This window comes from Macaca thibetana, chromosome 7 (assembly GCF_024542745.1).
Source record: "Macaca thibetana thibetana isolate TM-01 chromosome 7, ASM2454274v1, whole genome shotgun sequence".
In the NCBI taxonomy this organism is placed as follows: domain Eukaryota; kingdom Metazoa; phylum Chordata; class Mammalia; order Primates; family Cercopithecidae; genus Macaca; species Macaca thibetana.
In genome coordinates this window covers 105,874,878-105,896,810 of record NC_065584.1, presented here as the reverse complement: position 1 = coordinate 105,896,810, position 21,933 = coordinate 105,874,878, and the positions used below count along the sequence as shown (strand labels likewise).

General features: G+C 47.0%; 1 protein-coding gene across 5 annotated transcripts in view; it reads right to left on the bottom strand.

Annotated features, from left to right (window-relative positions):
• Positions 1-11,059: 11,059 nt before the first annotated feature.
• The window catches only part of ZNF592 (zinc finger protein 592), a 57,208-nt gene continuing 46,334 nt past the window's right edge, over positions 11,060-21,933 (bottom strand). For all 5 annotated transcript variants that reach the window (XM_050796082.1, XM_050796080.1, XM_050796081.1 and 2 more), the window contains 6 exons: positions 18,931-19,107; positions 18,502-18,661; positions 18,101-18,388; positions 17,766-17,878; positions 16,999-17,134; positions 11,060-15,148 (listed from right to left, as the gene is read on the bottom strand). In XM_050796082.1, the coding sequence (XP_050652039.1) occupies positions 14,618-15,148; positions 16,999-17,134; positions 17,766-17,878; positions 18,101-18,388; positions 18,502-18,661; positions 18,931-19,107 (1,405 nt within the window). In that variant the 3' untranslated portion in view covers positions 11,060-14,617. The remainder of the gene's footprint in view (positions 15,149-16,998; positions 17,135-17,765; positions 17,879-18,100; positions 18,389-18,501; positions 18,662-18,930; positions 19,108-21,933) is intronic.

Genomic DNA, 21,933 nt, shown 5'->3' with positions numbered 1-21,933 from the left:
CCGCAGGAGACCAGGGAGCCAAAGAACCGGCCCTCTTCCTGGCACCAGCCTTGACTGACCCTCGCCTTGCCTCGCCAGTGGCTGTTGGCCCAGCACGTCGACAAGCCCAGCCACCTTCATTAGTGACCTGAGTCCCTGAGAGGCCGGAACCCCTTGGGATCTCTCTCTCTTGTCTCCCCCCACACCCCAGTATCTAGCATAGATTAGGGGCTCAATTAATATGTCTAGAATAACTGAACTTCCTTCACTCCTTCGGCCTCCATTTCTCAGCACCAGAGGGGGAAATGGGCTGAGTCCTGATGCCCAGAAAAATAATCAAATCATGCAACAATTTCCAAGAACTAGTGCCAAGCCCTTCCGAAACCTGGTCTAAATATTGAAAGTGCCCACAGACTTTTTATCCATCCTTCTTTCTGCTCTTTTCCTGAGAGCATCCAGAAAGTACCTGAAGCTAAATGACTGTAATTGTTAGAAAGTGGGAGCAAAGGAGTCCAACCCCTCTGTTTTCCAAGCTGTACCCATCCCCACTACTTTTGGAAATGGCTTTCCCCTACTCCGTGTGGTTCCAATGGCAACTACCTTGTTCCCACATGATCCCACTCCTGGCCTCAGTTGACTGGCATCAAACTCAAGCCAGGCTATTCACGGTACCCCATCTCCCTGAATACAGACCCTGGCTGTGCCAATAAAGTTCTTCTCTAAAACATTTTTTTCTTTTTTTGAGACGGAGTCTCGCTCTGTTGCCCAGGCTGGAGTACAGTGTCGGGATCTCAGCTCACTGAAAGCTCCGCCTCCCGGGTTCCTGCCATTCTCCTGCCTCAGCCTCTCAAGTAGCTGTGACTACAGGCGCCCACCACCATGTCCCGCTAATTTTTGATATTTTTAGTAGAGACAGGGTTTCACTGTGTTAGCCAGGATGGTCTTGATCTCCTGACCTCGTGATGTGCCTGCCTCGGCCACCCAAACATTAAAACATTTTTAACTGGAATTGGGAAAGAAAACCAGACCCTCTGTGGTGGAAGACTGAGCTGTGAGGCCACAGCTGTCAGCAGCCATGTTTCCTGCTGTGTGGAGTAAGCCAGTTTACAGTGAGGAATAAGGAAGCTAGCACAGAGAGAAGCAGAGGCGAAGGACACAGGGTCCTGATGGCTTTCAGGTGCCCTTGTTCAGGTGTTCCTGGGGTCCAGCTTTGTCCCTGGCCTTCCTGCAGGTAGGCAGTTCAAACTTTCCTTGGAATCTGTGTACCAAAAAAGTTCTCCCTTTGCTCAAGCTATTTTCAATTTAGGCTTCTGTTGGCAGAAGTATCCTGACTGATACTAAAGTGTTCTCTCCTAGTGATCCCAAATTCATCTCTTGATCACATGTCCCCATTCATTCTTGCTCTTGGCTCTCTGGAGGTGCACAGAATCTTCAGTCATCTACAGGGTAGTCCTTCAAATATTTGAAAACCCACTTGGAGTTTTGGTTCATTTGTTTAAATCATGTATGCTGGTTCAAGCAGCAGAGAAAAAAAGGGGGTGGGTGGGAAAGCACGTGTCAGGTTAGGGCACAGGTGCTAGAGGCAGGGGTCACAGGATCTCTGCCTGCAAGAAGCTCACAGTCTAATAGGTGGGACAGGCAACATACGATGCAGGGGAAAACATACAATTCTTAAACTATGTATAGGGAAGCACCAAAGTATAGAGAAAAGGGTGGTTAGTTTTGCCTGGATTAGGACAGTTTTACCATGAAGGAGGTAAAGCTTAGAAGGATTTTGTAAATTACATAGGTCCTCACCAAGTAGACTGTTATGGGTGGCGAGCAGGAGGAACTGAATATTCCAGATAGAGGGAACAGTATGTATAAAGATATGGAGGACTGAAACAGCCTGGTATGCATGTCACTTGAGTATGAAGTAGACAGGAAAGTAGAGAGAGGATGACGAGGCAGGCGCTAGAGCCTTGAGACCCTGCCTAGCACAATGGGGACTCTGGACTTCCCTTCCAGGCCATTTCTCATATGACAATGGATATGGTGCCACTAGTTACCCACTCCAACTTACCAATTTCCTCTGGAAAATGTGGCCGCTGTAGAGGTTAGACCAGAGCAACCTACAACTAAATTCGCACCTACATTAGTGTGGGTCTGGGCTCCAGACATTAACAACTTCCCTGACAGACAGCCAAATTATTTCACTGACTCAATTTTTCATTGAGCCTGTGAGTTTTCAACAAAAACCACTGTTCATCAAAGTTTTCCCCACTCCTAAAGTCTTTTTTATCCTAAGTATACAATCTTACCTGTTTTTTTTTTAAGTTAAATCTCATCTTCCTACTCTTATACTTCCTTTCCTTCTTATCTATATCTTTTTAAATTCTGCCCATCATCCAGTGCTAACCTATAGGAGAATCTATCCTTCCCTTCTTTTTTTTAAGAGACAGGGTCTCACTATGTTGCCCAGGCTGGTCTTGAACTCCTGGGCTCAAGCGATCCTCCTGCCTCAGCCTCCCAAAGTGCTAGGATTACAGGCATGAGTCACCACATCTGGCCAAGATTTGGAACCCAGCTTCCTGCTATCTGCAAATTTAACAAGCACATTTTTTCTATCTTCAACCAAGTTCATGATAGGGGTCGAGCTGAGTAAGGAATGTCAAGGCACTCACGGATGGAGAGGTCAATAATGTCTTTCCTTTCCAAGTTTACAGTCTAACAAGAGAAAGAGGACGTGGAAAGTGGTGTTGTCTAACAAGGCTAGGAGTCCAGAGACTAACCCTACTCTTCCACTAAGTAGCTGTGTGACTTTGGCCAAGTGGCTTGCCATCCCTGAGCTTTAGCTTTCTCCTTTGTAAAATGGAGTGGGGCATTCCACTTATGATCCTGAAGGTCATAGCTGTTCATTCAGCAAGTATTTATTAACTATTACTTGTGATGCATTATGCCAAGTGCTGAGGGTACAGAAATGAGTAAGTTATAGTCTCTGCCCTCAAGAACCTCTCAAGCCTGAAGAGAGAACAATTAAAACAGAATCATTACAAATCCTGTGATAGAGGTTTGTACATGGTGCTGAAAGAGCACAGAGGAGCACATGCCTTGGTTCTGCATTAGGAAACAATACACGCCAGGCACAGTGACTCACATCTGTAATTCCAGCACTTTGGGAGGCCAAGGCAGGAGGATTGCTTGAGTCTGGGAGTTTGAGACCAGCCTGGGCAAGAAAGTGAGATCCCATCTCTACAAAAAAAATTTAAAAATTAGCTGGCCACACATCTGTAGTCCTAGCTGCTGAGGAGGCTGAGGTGGGAGGACCACGTGAGCCCAGGAGTTGGAGCCAGGTGTGGTGGCGGGCACCTGCAGTCCCAGCTACTCGGGAGGCTGAGCCAGGAGAATGGTGTGAACCCAGGAGGCGGAGCTTGCAGTGAGCCGAGCTCGCACCACTGCACTTCAGCCTGGGTGACAGAACAAGACTCTGTCTCAAAAAAAAAAAAAAAAAAATCAGAGAGGCATAATGACTTGTGCCAAGGTACCCTACAAGTTGGCCATGAGGGGGACCAGAATCTGGCGCTGGTGGTAGAAGTAGGAAGGGGACCCTGCTTTGCCAGTGTGATTGCACCACTGAACCCCAGTCCGGGTGACAGAGCAAGACCTTGTCTCAAACAAACAAAGTAAACAACACAGTACAAGGCAGTCAGTGTTTACCATGTACTGAGGAAGCACTGTAGGAATTTGTTATTGGTGCCAGGATCCCATCTCCCAGTTATTTCGAACTTCCCAGGGCCCCAGAATAAACTGGGTATTTGTAGTAGGAAAATCTTGGGCCTGTTTTTGTGTTAGTGAACATACTCAGTGAAACAAAGGAAGCTGCTCCCTGTTAGAGAATGGTGGAATCTCCCAGGACACTTAGATCCTACTACGTCAGGCCCTCTCAACAAGGTCTGAATGAGTTTGAACATGCTTTCTCTTTTAACTTAGTTCCGTCCCTTCCCCTTCCTATCTAGCCCCCTCTCTTCCAATGCTAACAAAACTCAAAGGGGACAATCCATCCTCCTTTGAAGCATTGCCCATGGCATGCATTACCCAATCCTTAACCCCAATATTATTAGCTGTCACATTCCTCATGACCATTCACCTGAACTGATGAAAAACAATGGTCACCTCACATCGAGTGCAACCATGGCAGACTCTCTCTGGTCCGCTGCCATCATCCTAGCCTCTCTGATGACAGCCAACACCCTGGTAGAGGTCCAATGACCTTGTCGTCACAAAGAACTTCACCCTCACTTCCCTTTCACATCTCAATCAAATGCCCACCACTTGAACCTTGCCACCACAAATTTCTCTACCTCTAAAATGTCAGCTCCCCTGCAGCCTCTATGATCTTGAGCTCCTTCCTGGCTGGCTTCTCTTATCTACCCCCACCTCATCCCCACACACACATGAACACAGTACAAAGTGGACAATAACTTCAACTACACCTTCTTTAGGGAACTCATTGCACTCGCCCTTGATCTTCTACTAAATTTACCTGGCAGGTTCCTAACCTGGAATTAGGTTGTGGGCTTCTTCCTGCTCCAGGGTTGCCCAACATTTCTCAGGCAGCGTGGCAATCCTTTACATTCTAAGTCCAGTCTCAGGCAGCGTGGCAATCCTTTTATATTCTCCCAAGCTTACCCTTTCCTTTCCCTACAGCAACTGTTCAAACAAGATTACAATCTCCCCTTTGCCTTCCTCACTTGTGATGGTCAACTGTTCCTTCAAAATACAGGGGAAAGTGAGACCATTGGGCAAGAACATCAACTTTAAAGGAGGACAGGCTGTCAATATCATCCCTGTGTCACACTAACCTCGGCTTCCTACATTTTCTTCCCTTCCAAGGCTCTCAAACTTCTGGCCTTCTCAGCAGCCCTACTGTAACAGCTCTCTGCCTCCCCTGCCTGGCCTCCTTCCCTCCTTCCCCATGGCCTATGATGATGATCAAATGTTTGCTTCTAAAATATTTACCCATCTTTTTTTTTTTTTGAGACAGGGTCACCCAGAGTCACTCACTGTCACCCAGACTGGAGTGCAGTGGTGTGATCATGGCTCACTGCAGCTTTGATCTCCTGGGCTCAAGTGATCCTCCTGCCTCAGCCTCCCAAAGTGCTAGGACTACAGGCACACACCACCACACCCAGGTAATATATTTTTAAAAAATTTTTGAAGAGACAGTGTCTCCCAATATTGCTCAATCTGGTCTCAAACTCCTGGGCTCAAGCGATCGTCCTGCCTCAGCCTCCCAAAGTGCTGGGATTACAGGTATAAGCCACCATACCTTGCCAACCCCATCTTTTACTTCACTATCAAACTTCTCAAAAGAGCCCAAGGGGAGCCAGTCACATATCAAGCAATAATGGATTAACACAATTGGGTTATGAAGTTGCAAACATTGGCCTCCTGTACAAGGTAGAAGCAACCCAATGACTAGAGCTGAAACATAAGGTCAGAGACAGGCCCACCCAATGACAGTGGCCAGATGCCAGTCCCTGAGGGTTAACGTGGAACTCCTGGGGACCACAGTTGGTCCCCAGGCTTGGGACAGAGAGAGACTAAGGGGAGACACATGCGGCCCCATCTGTGTGGAGGAGAGGAAATGGCGGGGGGGAAGGGACTGATCACAGTTGGCAGGAAGGGCCATCATTAAGTACTCCCTACACCTCTATTCTCTCCCTGCCACTGCAGGGCCTCACCACGGTCTGGACAACCCTGGTGGAGGGGCCCTAGCTTGTGCCTGCACATTTCCAGGGAATGAGAATGTGCTACTCCTCCAAGCAGCCCATTTCATTTTCAGACAGATTTTCCTTTTATTCTGAGTCAAATTTTGCTCTGGAGCCACACAGAAGTCTAGACTCCTTTTTGATACGATAGCCCTGCAAAGATGTGAAAATACTGATCATGAAATACCTCTTTTCTTGATGAAACATTAAATTCCTTCAACAGCTCCTTGAGCAATATGGCACTGAGAGCCTCAGGCCATGCAAGAAGTTCCTCTCTGGATGCATCCACTTTGCCAATGTTCACCTCAAACTCCTGTGCCATGAATGGTAATACTTCACATGTGAGCTTTTTAGGGCAAAGTAGAGTACAACGATCATCAACTTCATTCTGGTCAGAAGACTTACCAGGTCTTATTTTGCTTCTTTGGCACCCATGTGGACTCACACTGAGGTGGCCTTCTCCACAAGCTGTGGCACGGGTCTGAGGTCAGGGGTCACTGAAAACTTCCTTATGAAGCATCATTGGCTTCCACTCCAGTCCTCAATGCTCCTCAAACCACATCTCAATGCGAGTCACTAACAGCATGGGAAATTAATCAAATACCTATCCAACCCCTCCAGTTTCCTCTATTTTTCCTTCGCTCGGTTCCACTCATTCTAAAGTCTTAGCTCTGAGTTTAACAAAGCCCAGTTCTTTCTGCTGATCCTGCCCTCCCGTGGGAACTTACTGCCTTGTGCTGCAAGCTGCCCTTCTGCCAGCTGGTCTGCAGGGCTCTTTGCTGCTTATCTGACCTCCCTCTAAGAGCTGCCACAGCTCCCAGCTCAGGCAGCTGAGCCTCTGTTCCAAGAGGGTGGACACTCCAGGTCCTACTGCTATGGGATGAGCTGGCCACTCTGGCATGCTTCTATCCAGGGACTGGATAGCTGTGTGGCCACAGCTGTGCTTTGGTACATGGACAGCAATTAAAGGATTACCGGCAATGAGAAGTCAGTCCTGATTCTCGATTGGAAAGGGAACTTGGGACTCAATGATAGAGCTGCCACAGCCAAGTGTCTTCCCCAATCTACCTGCTCTGATTCCATCCAGGACTGCCACAAATCTAGGCATGCCCCAAAATAAAGCAATCATTAGATAAGAGGGTGAGTGTGTGGTCAGGGGCCAGCAATTAGTCAGTTGGGCCCAGGATATAAACTCCATTATCTTCAACTGAACCTAGAAAAGGCTCTTCCCAGCCCAGGCTTCTCCTGGTCTTCTTGCAAGGTAAACTAGTCTTTTTCCTCCCTTTCAAGTCTTTGTCTTTTTCTAAGGAAGTCTTTGAATCTCAGCTCTCCTTTTCCTCAACAGCTGTATCTTCTCATTCTTTAATCCTGCACTTTGGGAGGCTGAGGGAGGTGGATCACCTGAGGTCAGGAGTTCAAGACCAGCCTGGCCAACATGGCAAAACCCCATTTCTACTAAAAATACAAAAATTAGCCAGGCGTGGTGGCGGGTGCCTACAATCCCAGCTACTGGGGAGGCTAAGGCAAGAGAATCACTTGAACCCGGGGGGCAGAGGTTGCAGTGAGCCAAGATAGTACCACTTCACTCCAACCTGGGCGACAGAGCAAGACTGTCTCAAAAAAAAAAATTAATTCCTCCCAACAACTGCTGCCACAATTACTGTTCACCCAAGTGCTGCCATTGACAAATCAAGCCACTACCTCCCTTTTGAGCTCAATAGCACCATTTCTGTCTATCACTGTCTTTAAAAATGCACCGTTTCCAGGTTCTAAACTCTCCATCTGTTCAAATTCTCCTGCCTGCCCCTCCACAAATTTCTATCCCTTTTCCCACCATTACCTCCCCACACAACCCCCACTTTCCATCTTCTCCTTTTCCTCACTTTTAAGTCATATCAAAACCCCTTCTCCATAGGAAAAGAGTTTCTTAGAAAGCAGCACCTACTTTCTTGTTCAGATACCAAGAATATTCAGCTCTGTTATGCACAATGGATCTTAGGGGAAAATTCTAAGCAAATTGTTCTATAGACTAAAAAGCCCCACAAGAAAGTAGGGATTATGTGTGTGTCCTGTGCTATAATTGAAAGGGGAGACCTAGAATCAGTGGGGCTTCCAAGTTTAATGAATGCCAGATTGAAGAGGAGCTTAATCACTTTCTCCAAACATCAAATGCATCATCTACTATCCCCATTTTCATATAGAATAGAGGCAAAGCCTACAGGATTAAGTCTGAGAAGATCTAGTAGGTCTGTACTTGATCTCAGCCAAAAGGCCAAGAAGCAAAGCGATTTAGTAGACCTGGATGATCACTCTACGTATGATCCCACATCCATTCATGAAACACACTGGTGCTGCAGATCCACTGTTACTTGGAGACTCATTGTGATGGAAGCTTCTCCTAGTTACAATGGATTTACATGGCTTTACCACATCCTTCCGCACCTCTTTTCCTTATGGTCAATTAAATATTTGCTGATTTTAGTATTCATGCACTGGAAACTCAATTTAAATCTGTAAATGGGTATATATAGATATAGATATAAAATAAGATCTTTTTTTTTTTTTTTTTTTTGGAGACAGAGTCTTGCTCTGTCACCCAGGCTGGAGTGCAATGGTTCAATCTCGGCTCACTGCAGCCTCCACCTCCCGGGTTCAAGAAATTCTCCTGCCTCAGCCTCCTGAGTAGCTGGGACTACAGGCACCTGCCACCAAGCTCAGCTAATTTTTGTATTTTTAGTAGAGACGGGGTTTCACCATATTGAGCAGGCTGGTCTCAAACTCCTGACCTCATAATCTGCGTGCCTCAGCCTCCCAAAGTGCTGGGATTACAGGCGTGAGCCAAAATAAGAGCATTTTTAAAGGCCAACACATGACACAACAAACCAACTCAAGAATTCACCTGGACCTAGGACCCTAATGAAAAATGCCTGGTGACAGAAGGATTTAAAGATGCTTGGAAGTTATGAAGCAGACCAAGTTCAAACTTCAAAAGGCTTGACCAAAAAAAAAAAAAAAAAGCGAGGTACCGTGGCTCACACCTGTAATCCCAGCATTTTGGGAGGCTGAGGCAGGAGGATCCCTTGAGCCCAGGAGTTCAAGACCAGCCTGAACAATACAGCAAGACCCCATCTCTAAAAAGATAATAACAAAATTTGCCAGGCATGGTGGCACACACCTGTAGTCCCAGCTACTTGGGAGGCAGAGGTGGGAGAAGCACTTGAGCCCAGGAGCTTGAGGTTGCAATGGGCTATGATTGTGCCATTGCACTCCAACCTGGGTGACAGAGCCAGACCCTGTCTCTTAAAAAAAAAAAAAAAAAAGTAATAAAATTTAAAAACTTACAAAACTTAGGATGATTAACAAAGAGACTTTAAAAAAAAATAGGTACTCATAAAGAGCTAGAACTCTGAGAAAGCATAAATACAATGCAAACTGAAAAACAAATCAATGTAAATAAAAATGATATTGTCTTGGAGGGGCTGAGTAAAAGGGATCTTTTCCATTTGTGTACGCATCTAGGTCAAAAGTAAACAAATAAAAAAAAATAAGCAACAGAGGAAATACGAGTTCTTGCCTTTGGGAAGGTCTATTTTGACATGAACGTATATAGAATGAGAAGATAAAAATCAAGATCCCCAGAGATATAAACCAACCCCTTCATTTGACAGATGAGACCAAATGACTGTCAGTTACAGAAATGAGACTGCACCCTAGGGCGTCTGATTACTAGTCTGATTCATATTATGACAATGATCTTCTCCATTCTATTACTCCACCAGTGAGTTTACTCAAGAAAAAAATTGGGTTAAACTCCCAAGGAAATAATTCTGCAGAAGCAAGAAGCTATATGCTCAAGACTCTTCATTGCATTGATGAAGTAGGGAATTTAAATGTTAAACAGGAAATGGTCAATTATATTGATTTGGCATGATCAATAGAACTCTGAGAAAGCATAAATATAATGCAAACTGAAAAACAAATAAATGTAAATAAAAGTGATATTGCCTTGGAGGGGCTGAGTATCAAAATCAAATTTTGATACTCAGCCCCTCCAAGGCAGTATTACAATTACTGAATTATTGAATTCAATTATTGAACATGATGATTTAGGCCGGGCACAGTGGCTCACACCTGTAATCCCAGCACTTTGGGAAGCCCAGGTGGGCAGATCACGAGGTCAGGAAATCGAGACCATCCTGGCTAACACAGTGAAACCCCATCTCTACTAAAAATACAAAAAAAAAAATTAGCTGGGTGTTGTGGCAGGCGCCTGTAGTCCCAGCTACTCAGGAGGCTGAGGCAGGAGAATGGCATGAGCCCGGGAGGTGGAGCTTGCAGTGAGCCGCGATCACGCCACTGCACTCCAACCTGGTCGAAAGAGCGAAACTCCGTCTCAAAAAAAAAAAAAAAAAAAAAAAAAAAGAAAGAAAAATAAAATGATGATTTAAAAGCCATATAGAAACATGTACTGGACATCTTCCGCGTTCAGTGGAGAAAAGTAGGGTACAAAATCAGAGACAGTATACTGTTAGTATACTGTCTGAGTGTGAATTCCAGCTCTGAGTGTGAATTCATCCCTGAGTGTGAATTCCAGCTCTGCCCCTTATTAGCTCCATGGCCTTAAGGAAGTCATTTAACTACTCTGAACCTCGATTTTACTGTCTCCAAAAGAATAATAATAGTATGTATCTTACAGGATTGTTGTGAAGCTAAATAAAAATGAATGTGAAAATAATGTCTGCCATATAGAAATGTTCAATGTTAACCACTGATACTGTCATAATTATACCATAAATTCAATTATGAATGTGCTGAAAAAGGATTGGAAAGTTATAGGCAAAAATGAAAACAACTGCAATGGTAGGAGGAAGAGATTACAAATATGTGTGCTTTTTAATTTTCTCTAAAATGTTACATCATTTTCCAATAAAGAAAAAAGCATTTTAAGTAGGAACCTTAAAACCAAGCATTTTAAGTAGGACCTGGGTCTCAACTTTTCCCTCCAGGGGCCCAGGACTTCCTGTGCCCAGTTCCTAAGGCTCCTGTGGCATCTGTTGGAGAAGGTGAATAGTATCCTGAACCCCTTAGTCAGAACACATTCTAGAATCTAAAAGGTGCTGTCTTGATCAGATCAGACCCCAAGAGAACAGCAGTAGCTACCAATTGAATCAGATTCATTCATTCATGCAGGCATTCACTCATTCATCCATATAATTTTTGAATCACTGTTATATGCAAGGAACTTTTAAAGAATTACTCTGACCCAATGTATGAATTTGGAATAATCTCCAAAATACTATATAAGAAAGCAAGCTTCAGAACACTGTGTATAGAATTCTACTATTTGTATTAAAAATAGATATATAAATATACATATTTATAAACTTGTAAATGCATAGAATTGCTCTGAAAGGATACACAACATATAGATAACAGTGATTAACTCTGGAGAGGGGACTAGAGGCTGACCTCCATGGGGAAGCTTACCATTTATCGTATACCCTTTTGTATTGTGGAATGTCTTACCATGTATATGTATTAATTTTTCAAAACAAACAAAAAATAAAAAGAAATTGCCTGGTGCTGAATATACAGTGGTGAACAGGACAGAGGTTCCTCAGTCTTGGGGAAGGCAAAGTTTTGAGCTTACTAGGCCACAATTATTAATTTTTTTAAAACCAGACTGTTTACATAAGTTAAGGGGAAAGTTCTTTCTACAACAATTAGCTTATAATAATTCAGCATATCATTTTACAGAGATAAAGCAGTTGGAAAATAAATACTAAGTAATTTGTCAAGTCTTAGAGTGTATTAAGTTGTAGTTTCTACAAGGGTAGGGATCTTATCTGTTTAATTTGATCAGTAGAGCATTCACTGCAGCATAATGTGCAGATAAACGCTTGTTACAGCAAGCATTTTCTGATGATGACAAATGATAGCACAACCATTTAAAAAAATCTTGCAAAAGAAAAAACCAGAAGATATTGGACTCTGTGTTCCCTGTGAGGGTTAGGCAACCTTTTCTAGATAGTCCTCAAAAAATGATGGTGTTTAAATGGCATGGCAAATCCCAATGAGAATGAAAGGTTGTAGAGATACCACATGTGTTTTGGAATGTCACAGCGTGATGCTTGAGGCCCTCCTTGGGGTGACAAGGCACAGATGGACTCCAAAGAGAACCTGGCACTTGGCGGGGCACCCCAACTGCATGGGAAGTAGGAAAACAATATCTCGGGGGCTGCAAACCACTGACAAGCTGGCAGCCTGTCAAAGCAGCCTTGGTCGCTAAGGAGCACAATGGTTGACAGGCTTGACTCAGCACCATCACTACAGGTGGCCTCTGCACATCGTTTAACCTCTGTGAGCCTCGGTATTCTTCTCCGTAAAATGGAGGACAACTGTGAGATCTTTGTGAGGATTAAAGGAGAGAATCACTAGAAAGTGTTCAGCAAGATGCTGGGCACACAAGCAGGGCTTAAAATGCTATCTTCACTCTTACTAAAGAATGGCTAGGTGTCTGGGCCACTTTATAACTGCTAATCAGCATCTAAGTCCAAACAGCAGACAAAATGTGCTCCACCCTCCATGCCCTAAGGTCAAGTAAAGATTTTCCCACATTCATATAGTGTTTTATAAACTAGAAAAGACTTTCACATTCATGAGTTCACAAAAGCCCGTGAAGCCAGTTGGATGGGAATTATTAACTCTATCGTGAAGGGGAGGAGAGAGTGAGGTTAAGGGATTTGCTAAGAGCTGGCTAAGGGTAGAATCCAGGCCAGGACCCAGGTTTTCCAGGGAGTGGCTCAACATTTTTCCAACTCATGCTCTTCCCAGGAAGGAGATATATATCTGGGGTCAGTACAGGTGGCCAAACCTGCAATTCTACCATCTCTGCCTGCTCTCCAGCTACCACTGTGTCTGAGCAGGAAGGGTTCAACCAGTCATTTCAAACCCTTCCATCAGCCTTCTCTGGAAGCTGTTCCTGTGAATGGACCCAGGGTACAGGGATGGCTTCCTGCAACTAGAATTAGGCATGGGACAACAGCTACGGCAGGGCTAGGTCTGGCTTTGCAGGTAACTGGAAGCAGGCCTGGGTTGCCCCACTGCCAGTCTGGGAGACAGGGAGGTGGCAGCCTTGCCAGGAAGAGCAATTATTAAAAGGGTGCAGACAGTGAGAGTCTCTCTGAAAGTGAGGCAACCTTTCCCACTGCCATTAGCATTTCCACTAAAAACTTGGCATTTGATAGAGGAAAAAAATGTATTTTTTTCAACTGTGAAAAGGCCAGGCATATTTATCTGATTTAATAATTTATAATTGATATTTAATGCCTCCTTGAAAGATGACCTCTAGGCACCCAGCTAGCACCCTCCTCCCTTTACTAGATCCTGCTGGGCCCAGCCCCATGCCACCTGGGTTAGAGGTCACAGGACACCTCCACACAGCCTGTTCCTCCCGCTTGGGTGGGCCCTGACTCCACCATCAGTGAAAAGACAGCCAGTCTTCCAATTCTAATCCCAGTTCTGCCACATCTGAGTTCTCTGTGGCAGCAGCACTGCTGTAAGAAATAAGAAACCTCTTGAATGCTATAAGAAAATTATAAAATTCCTCTTCTCCACCCACTTTTCCCTTTTTACCAGTAAGGGGTTCTGTTAGGTTGAAAATCATGTGAAGGAAAGATGAAGGTGCCCAGAAAATTTCGATAGGCCCTAAAGCTAATGCCACTAGCCTGGGGGAGATCTTAGAGGTCTCCACATGGTGGAGTCCCTCCTCTCACCCCTTCAGAAGGTCTCTAGAGAACTAAGAAGTACAGGGCTCCTGGTTTCCTAACCACAAGCTCCAGAATCTAGAGAAGACCTTCCTTAGACAGTAGGAAGTGTTGTCCTCCCTCAGAGATGGGACAAACAGGGGAAGTCTGGGAAAGACCCTTGGGTGGAACAGGGTGGGGCCAGGCTCACTTGGAGAGGAATACAAGAGCCTACCTGCATGGTGAGAAGATTTTTTATTTGAAATATAGTCTGAGCAACATGAGTGTAGCCAAGAGGAGGAGGGGCTGGCCTGCCTGGGGCAGCAGCCTCTCAAATGGCACGAGAGCAGGAGTACAAATATTCCAATGTCTGTGTGCCCCAACCCCACCTGTCAGGAAAGGCAAAACGGCAGAACAAAGACCCACCCACAGCGCCTTCTCAAGGAGTCTGGCTCTTGGTGCCTGCCTGCCTTTGCCTTACCTCCTGCTCTCCCCAGGTTCCAAACAGAGGTGTGCAGCAGAGGTTTCTCCCACCCCACCCACAGAGACATGATGAGCCAGTGTGACAATTAGTTCTCAGGACTATTTTGAGGGAAAAGAATCAAAGACAGGGAGGAGGGGCAAGGTAATCAAGGGCCCTTGCCAAACCAGGCTAGGCAGAGCTCTCCCAGAGGGACTGTGTCAGCACCCCTCATTTCCCTCCTTCTCAGGATCTAAAGGCAGGAAGGAGAGCTGGTGTCTGCAGGAAAATAGAGCTCTGAGGAGCGCCCTGGCTGAAGGCAGCAAGCGGGAACCTCCCAGAAGAGCACAGCCGCTGTGGCGTTCAAGCCTAGTTGACAGCATTGGGGTTGGGCCACATAAGCAGCTTGGGGTTGGAAGGACACAGACAAGAGATGGGGTACCAAGAAGCAGCACAAAGCCATAAATAACAGAAGCAAATTCAGAGCTGTGAGGGTCCTGGCCAACCCCACATTTCCTGGGGCTGGGGGATACCCAGCACTGGCAGCTCAGGGCAGACACTACTCCAGGGTACAACCGGCCACACTCACACCGGGGGCAGAGCCTTTTATTTTCCACGGTCCGCACGGCATGTGGAAGACGCTTTGGCACCACCCCTGACCATGCACACTGCAAGGTCTCCAGTCACACCTGAGGGGATAGTGCGTGGCTGTCCTGGTCCTGAGAGGCCTGTGGTTGACTATTATCATTGTGGCCACCATCGTCCTCAGGGGCCTGGCCCAGCAATCTCCTCACCTCTGGGTCAGCCAACAAAGGCTCACCGGCACATTCTTCCAGTCCATTCTCTCTAGTCTCCATGGGTACCTCCTCCCCGGAGCCTTCCTCTGGCTCTGCCACCTCCACTGCCATCTCTGCTGCCACCACCTCCTCTTCCTCTTCCTCCTCCTGGTCTCTCACCTTGTGGACAATGAAGAGGTGGCGGCTGAGGGAGCTGGCAGAGGTGTAGCACAAACCACAGAGGAGACATTGGGCTGTGGAGCTGTCCGCCTGGTGCTGAGGTATGTGGCTCTGAAACTCGAGCCCCGAGTCTGTGGCAAAACTACATTTCGCGCACTGAAAAAGGGACTTGTGCCTTTTGGTGGAAGAGACGGTTGCGCCATTGCTGGTGCCTGGAGCGTCCCCTACTCCACTGACTGGTCTTTTCAGATGGTTCACCTAAAAGGAGAGACAGCGTGAGCACAGTCCAGGCCAAGCCCTGGACATGAGCCCCCAGAGGTAACCATGAGTCCAAGGACTCAAGGAAAGCACCACCCCGGCCAGGGTCACTCCAGCCCTGAATGTTGGTTTACGTTTGGTTTGTTTCAATTGTTTGTTTTGTAATGTAACATATGCATGTGTCACAATACTCCAAAGGCATGGGAAGGGTATAGAGACTATCCCACTCCCCAGGCCTGCTCTCCAAAGAACATATTACCTGGGTTTGTAGCTCTTCCAAAAGGTATCCTATGCATATACAAAAACAAAACTATTGTCTTTTGCAAAATGATGGCATGCCATGCATACTTTTCTTTTTATTTTTGAAGCAGGGTCTCACTCTGTTGACCAGGCTGGTATGCAGAGGCACAATCACAGCTCACTGCATCCTTGACCTACTGGGCTTAAGCGATCCTCCCACCTCAACCTCATGAGTAGCTGGGACTACACCTGGCTAATTTTTTTTTATTTTATTTCATTTCATTTTTGAGACAGGGTCTCATTTTGTTACCCAGGCTGGAGTGCAGTGGCGTGATCACAGCTCACTGTAGTCTTGACCTCAGGACTTAAGCGATCCTCCCACCTCAGCCTCCTGAATAGATGGTGCACACCACCACACCCAGCTAATTTATTTACTTATTTATTGTAGAGATAGAGTCTCCCTATGTTGCCCAGGCTGGTCTCGAACTCCTAGGCTCAAGTGATCCTTCCACCTTGGCCTCCCAAAGTGATGGGATTACAGGCATGAGCCACCACACTTGGTATATGCATGCTTTTCTTCACCCTGTTTTGTTTTTTTTTTTTTTTTTTACTTAACGACATATATTGGAGTGTGTCTCCATAGGAGAACATAGAGACTTCATTCTTCTACAGGCAGCACACTAACCCACTGTGGGAATGAGAAGTCCCCAGTGGCTGATATTTAGCTGAGTTCCATCTTTGTTACTGCACACAGTGCTGCAGCAAACATCCTTTAGCAGACTTCTTTATGCCCAAGGCAAAAGATCTCTAATAGATAAATCCTAGAAGCAGAATTGCTGGATCAAAGGGTATGTGCATTTTGGGGGAAGGGAGGATATGCATTTTACAATTGGACAGGTTTCGATACCCCCAGCTCCTATGCATGAAAGGGCCTTTGCCAACCACTGACTTGCCTAATCAGATGGTTCTGATTAGGCAAGAAAGTTTTAAGAATGCCCTGAAACTCCAGGCAGCTCTTAGGGCTTCCCAGACACCCCTGACCCTTCTGTGGAACAGCCCCCCTACCATGGTGTGGAGAGAGGCTGCAGTGAGGAGGAAAAACCAGGCTGTTCCAGAAGTTCACAAGAAATGAGAATAGGGCATGGGACAGGGATAAAGTCATAGGGCAAGGGGCCAGGATAGCAGGTTCTAGGCCTGGCTCCTCCTATAACTAGTGAGAAGGTTGGGGGGTAAGTTGGTCAAACATCATTATCCTCATCTGACAAGGTAGTCCTACGTGCACACGCCTCAGGACTGCTGTGAGACAGAAAGAGAATGGTATGTGTGAAAATGTACCAATGTCCACAGAGCACAGCACACCCCTACAGAGGGGGCCATGGTGACAGGGAGGCAACAGTAACAACAGGCTGACAGGCCACCTTATGGGTCTTTGTCCTTATCCCCTACTTGTGTCCAGTGCCAGGTGGGTCACACAGGACTAGAGAGTGACCCACATTGAGGGAAGCTGTCACTCTGGTTGCTCCATGGCCACAACAGTAGCCTTCCTAATGCCCTTCCAGCTCCAAGCCTCACTGAGCAGCCAGCTCCAGTGGCAGGGAGCCCATACTCACCTGAGGGGAATGTCCACCTGGAGGTTTGACTTTGGACGTTTGGCTCAAATCAGGGTTTCTGATGCCATGCATAAGGCTGATGTGGCTCTCCAGGAGGGAAGGCCGAGGAAAGCTGGGGCTGTCCTCTGTGCAGTACCTGCAGAAGCACAGCAGAGAGGTCAGGTAAGTGCCCGGGCTGCAGGCTCCCTCAGTGCTATTCACACCAAGGCCAGGAGGGAGAGAGTCTGGAGCAGACTCCTGGGCTGGCTGGTGCTGGGATCCTCAGAGAGATCCAGCCAGCAGGTCAGCCAAGGTGGCAGACAATAGCACATTAGAATACTTGCATTCTTGACACCTGGCCCTCAGCCACAATCTCACTGAACACTCCCTGATGTCACTGCCCACAGACCCAAGTGCTAGGCTAGTAGTCATAGTGAAAGGGCCTGGGTATATCCTAAGGCACAGGCAGATGGTGTAGAAGCCTCTCAGTCCCAGGGGTGCATGGTCACATCACCATCCCTCCTCTTAAACCTCAGGGTGCTTCGTGACTGATGGGCTGTGCAGTCCTGGGCTAGAGAGTGACACGGCAGGTCTCAGGAGCTACCAGGTTCTGGAAGCTGATTTCTGACCTGCCCCTGATTTCTGACTTAGCTGCAACTTCTTCCAGTTGGAAATCACTTGTCTCTTGTCTTAGACACCTGATCTTGCAGCAGAGAAAAGACCCAGTGGTGCCATGGACAGAGTCTTTTGAACCTCAGGCCTCCTCACTACCATCCCCAGGGACTCACCCGCAGGTGTAGACCTTCTTTACTGTGTCGTGGTTGTTGCGGATGTGTTTGCGCAGGCTGTTGGGGGTGTGGAAGGATAGTTCACACTGCCGGCACGGGTACCGCTTCAATGTCTGAGGAAGGAGGTGGCAACACACAAAGCATCAGAACTGTAAGAGAGTTCTGGGTGCATCTTTCTTCTCAGATGCTATAGGCAGAAAGGAGGATAATCCCAAAGACCTCAAGATCTGTGGTACCCGCGCTGCCCAAAGCACCAGGAACACTAGGAGTTCTGGTCTCACAGAAAGAAGTCCAGAGGACTGGGCTCTGCATTGTAACTGTGTGGCTGCACTTACCCGACCGTGGCTCTTTTTCATGTGGGACACATAGCTCTCCCGATCTGGAACCCATTCCTGGCACTCCTGGCAGGTCCAGCCAGTGTTCCTCAGCCGAGGCCTGGCTTCCACTCTGCGGTGGGCTTCAGGCCTACCCCAGCGGCCAGAAGGCAGGGAGCTGCTCCGAGCAGCCACACTAGTGGCTGGGGGCTCAGTGGGAACTCGAGAGCTGGGGCGGCTTGAGGATGTGTCCACTGAAGACTGGAGGCTTGACAGCTCATCCACATTTCGGGGAACACCGTGAGTGCTCTGAGGATGGGGAGAGCGATTACTAACTGGGCAAGGGGAAAGATGCACAGAGTCGGACCCCCAACCTGAGGCACGTGCCCTCCTCCCCAGCCTCCTCCCACAAGGCATCCCACCTTGACATGTTGCATCAACTCCGGCTTCTGCACGAACAAGAGTGGGCACTCAGGGCACTTGAAGACGCCCACCTGCGTCTTGCTGACATTCTGGTAAAAATGCTGCTGAATGTGCCTCTTCTTATTGAAGACCATTTCACAGGAGCACTTATAAATGAGCCTGATGAGACAAGCCCCAGGGTGTGAGGTGGCCAAGGCACCACGCAGCCCCTCCACCCATCTCTGCTCTCTCTGAACCAGGGTCAAGTTTGGGAAAGCACTACCCTGAGCCAATGTGGATGCTCCCCTGCGTCAGGACATCCTTAGTATGACCCCAGGCACCTCTGCCACTAACCCTAGCTCCCTCACCCATTCCTATGCCACCCACTACAGCACCCAGGCTACTCCTCTCTGCCCCACAGGGCCTGCTGGCCCTGGAGCTGCACTCACTGAGAGGGTCTGTGGGGCTGGGTGGGGTGCTGGGTGGCACTGTGGTCCGCGGTGCTGCTGGCAGTCTTGAAGGCCATGGGGCAGAATGCACATTTGTGGAAAACCTGGCAGTGTCGCTCCTGGATATGGCTTTTCAGCAAGGCCAAGGTCAGGTGGACGACACCACAGTGGATGCACCTAGACAAAAGTGGGGTAGTGTGGGTGGAGTAGAGGGAGTACCGGACCCAGAGGCGGTGCTGCAAGAGGAGGGATGGAGAAGAGGAACAGAGCTATCCAGGCACCCTCTCCCTCCCTCAATCACTCAGACTTCCACCCTCCACAAGTATATCCTGAGGGTCTGCTTGCTACAGTCTGGCACAATGTGGCCACACAGGGGCCCCCAAGCCCAAGGCCATGCCTTGTATAGAAGGGAGAAACCCCAACCTTCCCTGCACTGGCCAGAGGATATTCTGCCAACCAAAAACCTGAGCCTACCTAAGAGAAGTCGGTGGAAGTGGAAAGGGAATAAAATGGTTCAGTAATGGCATAAACAGTATTTAAGTGTGAGACAACTGCAGAAGTCCAAGAAATTCCAAAGGAGGCTGCACAAAGCCCATGCCTTCCCACAGGCTGGTGGTACGAGTAAGCAGGGATGGCCACTTAACAAAACATACAGTCAGGCAATGCTATGCTCACCAAAACAACAACTACATTAAAACAACCCTTAAAGTCCAGGAAGAAATACTCCATAGTGTTGTTCACTGGAACTTGTTGTGATGAAGGAATGGTGAATAGTTCCACTGGGGCAGGCACAGTAGGTCACGCCTGTAATCCAAGCACTTGGGGAGGCCGAGGAGGGTAGACCACACGAGACCAGAAGTTCAAGATGAGACATGGCTGACATGGCAAAACCCCATCTCTACTAAAAACACAAAAATTAGCTGGGCATGGTGGCACGTGCCTGTAATTCCAGCTACTCAGGTGGCTGAGGCAGGAGAATCGCTTGAACTCGGGAGGCAGAGGTTGCAGTAAGCCAAGATTGTGCCACTGCAATCCAGTCTGGGTGACAGAGCGAAAACCTGTCCCCTGGCTGGGGGGAGAGGGGGGAAGCTCCACTGTTCATGTGGCCATGTGGTTATTTCAATTAACAAAATAAAATAAAAATTCAGTTTCTTAGTTGCACTGGCCAAATTTCAGGCACCCAGTAGCCACAAATGGCTGGTACTATACTCTACTGGATCACATAGCTCAAAAGTGCTGTGATATCTTCTTAGTGGAACTATGGGGATAACTTTTCATTTCTTTTTCTCCCTACCAATTTGTATTTTCCGAGTTTTGTTTGGTGGATACATTTTTTTTACAATGCATAAATAAGATAAACAATTGTCTTAAACCATTTTTCTGAAATTGAGGCCATATGGAACTTGTTTCAACTTCACAACATCTCTCTATAAATACTGCCTTCCCTTTTTTTGATATCGGAGAATAATATGACCTGCATCCATAAGATTACTAGTGACCTGCATCCATAAGATTACTAGTCCCTTGGCCGGGCGCGGTGGCTCACGTCTGTAATCCCAGCACTTTGGGACGCCGAGGCGGGCGGATCACGAGGCCAGGAGATTGAGACCATTCTGGCAAACATGGTGAAACCCCGTCTCTACTAAAAATACAAATAAAAAAATTAGCCGGGCATGGCAGCAGGCGCCTGTAGTCCCAGCTTCTTGGGAGGCTGAGGCAGGAGAATGGCGTGAACCCGGGAGGCGACGGAGCTTGCAGTGAGCAGAGATTGTGCCACTGTACTCCAGCCTGGGCGACAGAGCGAGACTCCGTCTAAAAAAAAAAAAAGAAAATTACTAGTCCCTTTCCTGTGTTCAGTCTTTCCTCCTGCCTATGAACACACACAGGTCTCCCCTACATGAGGAAACATCTTTCCCCTCTCTGCTATTTCTTTTTATCTTCCTTTTGTGGCAATACTGTCTGCCCTCATAATATTGACATCCCCATAGGCACTAAAGAGAGGCAGCTGCTTTGCTAAAATAAAAGGCATGCCTTCATTTAAGAATTCTTTGACTCCTGAATGTTACCCTTCATTTTACTACATATATATATACACACACACACACACACACATATTTTTTTTTTTTTTTTTTTTTTTGAGACAGAGTCTTGCTCTGTCACCCAGGTTGGAGTGCAGTGGCACAATCTCGGCTCACTGCAACCTCCGCCTCCTGGTTTCAAGCGATTCTCCTGTCTCAGCCTCCCAAGTAGCTGGGATTACAGGCACCTGCCACCACACCCAGTTTACTTTTGTATTTTTAGTAGAGACAGGGTTTCACCATGTTGGCCAGGCTGGTCTTGAACTCCTGACCTCGGGTGATCCACCGACTTCAGCCTCCCAAATTGCTGGGATTACAGGTGTGATACATTTTCACAGTCCACATAAATCACCACAGAATCCTGAACAATCTTTTTTCTTCCTTGTATGTACTGGAAGGGAAGGGTAGAGAATCACCTTCGAAAATTTAATTAGCAACGAAGAGCAGCCCACAGAACCAGAAAGCTTTTTGCAGTGAACTCCATAGAGCATTCATTACTAAATTTGTGTACGCTTTAAATTAGGGCTTCTATACAAGCTACTTACTTAATTTTCCTTTCCCTCCTGCTAAACAGAAGAGTGAAACCAACTTCTAGCACACACAAGTATTTCCACACTACAAAGTATTATGAGGAGAAAAAAGCACATAATTCCACATTCATCCAAAGTGGCCAAGTACACCTGATATGTGTAAAGAATCTCTTAAGTGGCTTTATTTGTGCCGTTTGACCAAACTCCTGCAGAAACAGTAGAAATATATCCTTCTCGAATGCTACTGAAAATTCCTTCTATGTATCTTGTAGACATTTCTTCGAGAAACCTCACTGAAAGTGAGAACACATGCAAAGTACCCTCAATGAAGGACTGAATCCAACGGGGTTTACAAGTTGATGAGAAAGTGTGCAGAAAAGAGTGCCAACCATATG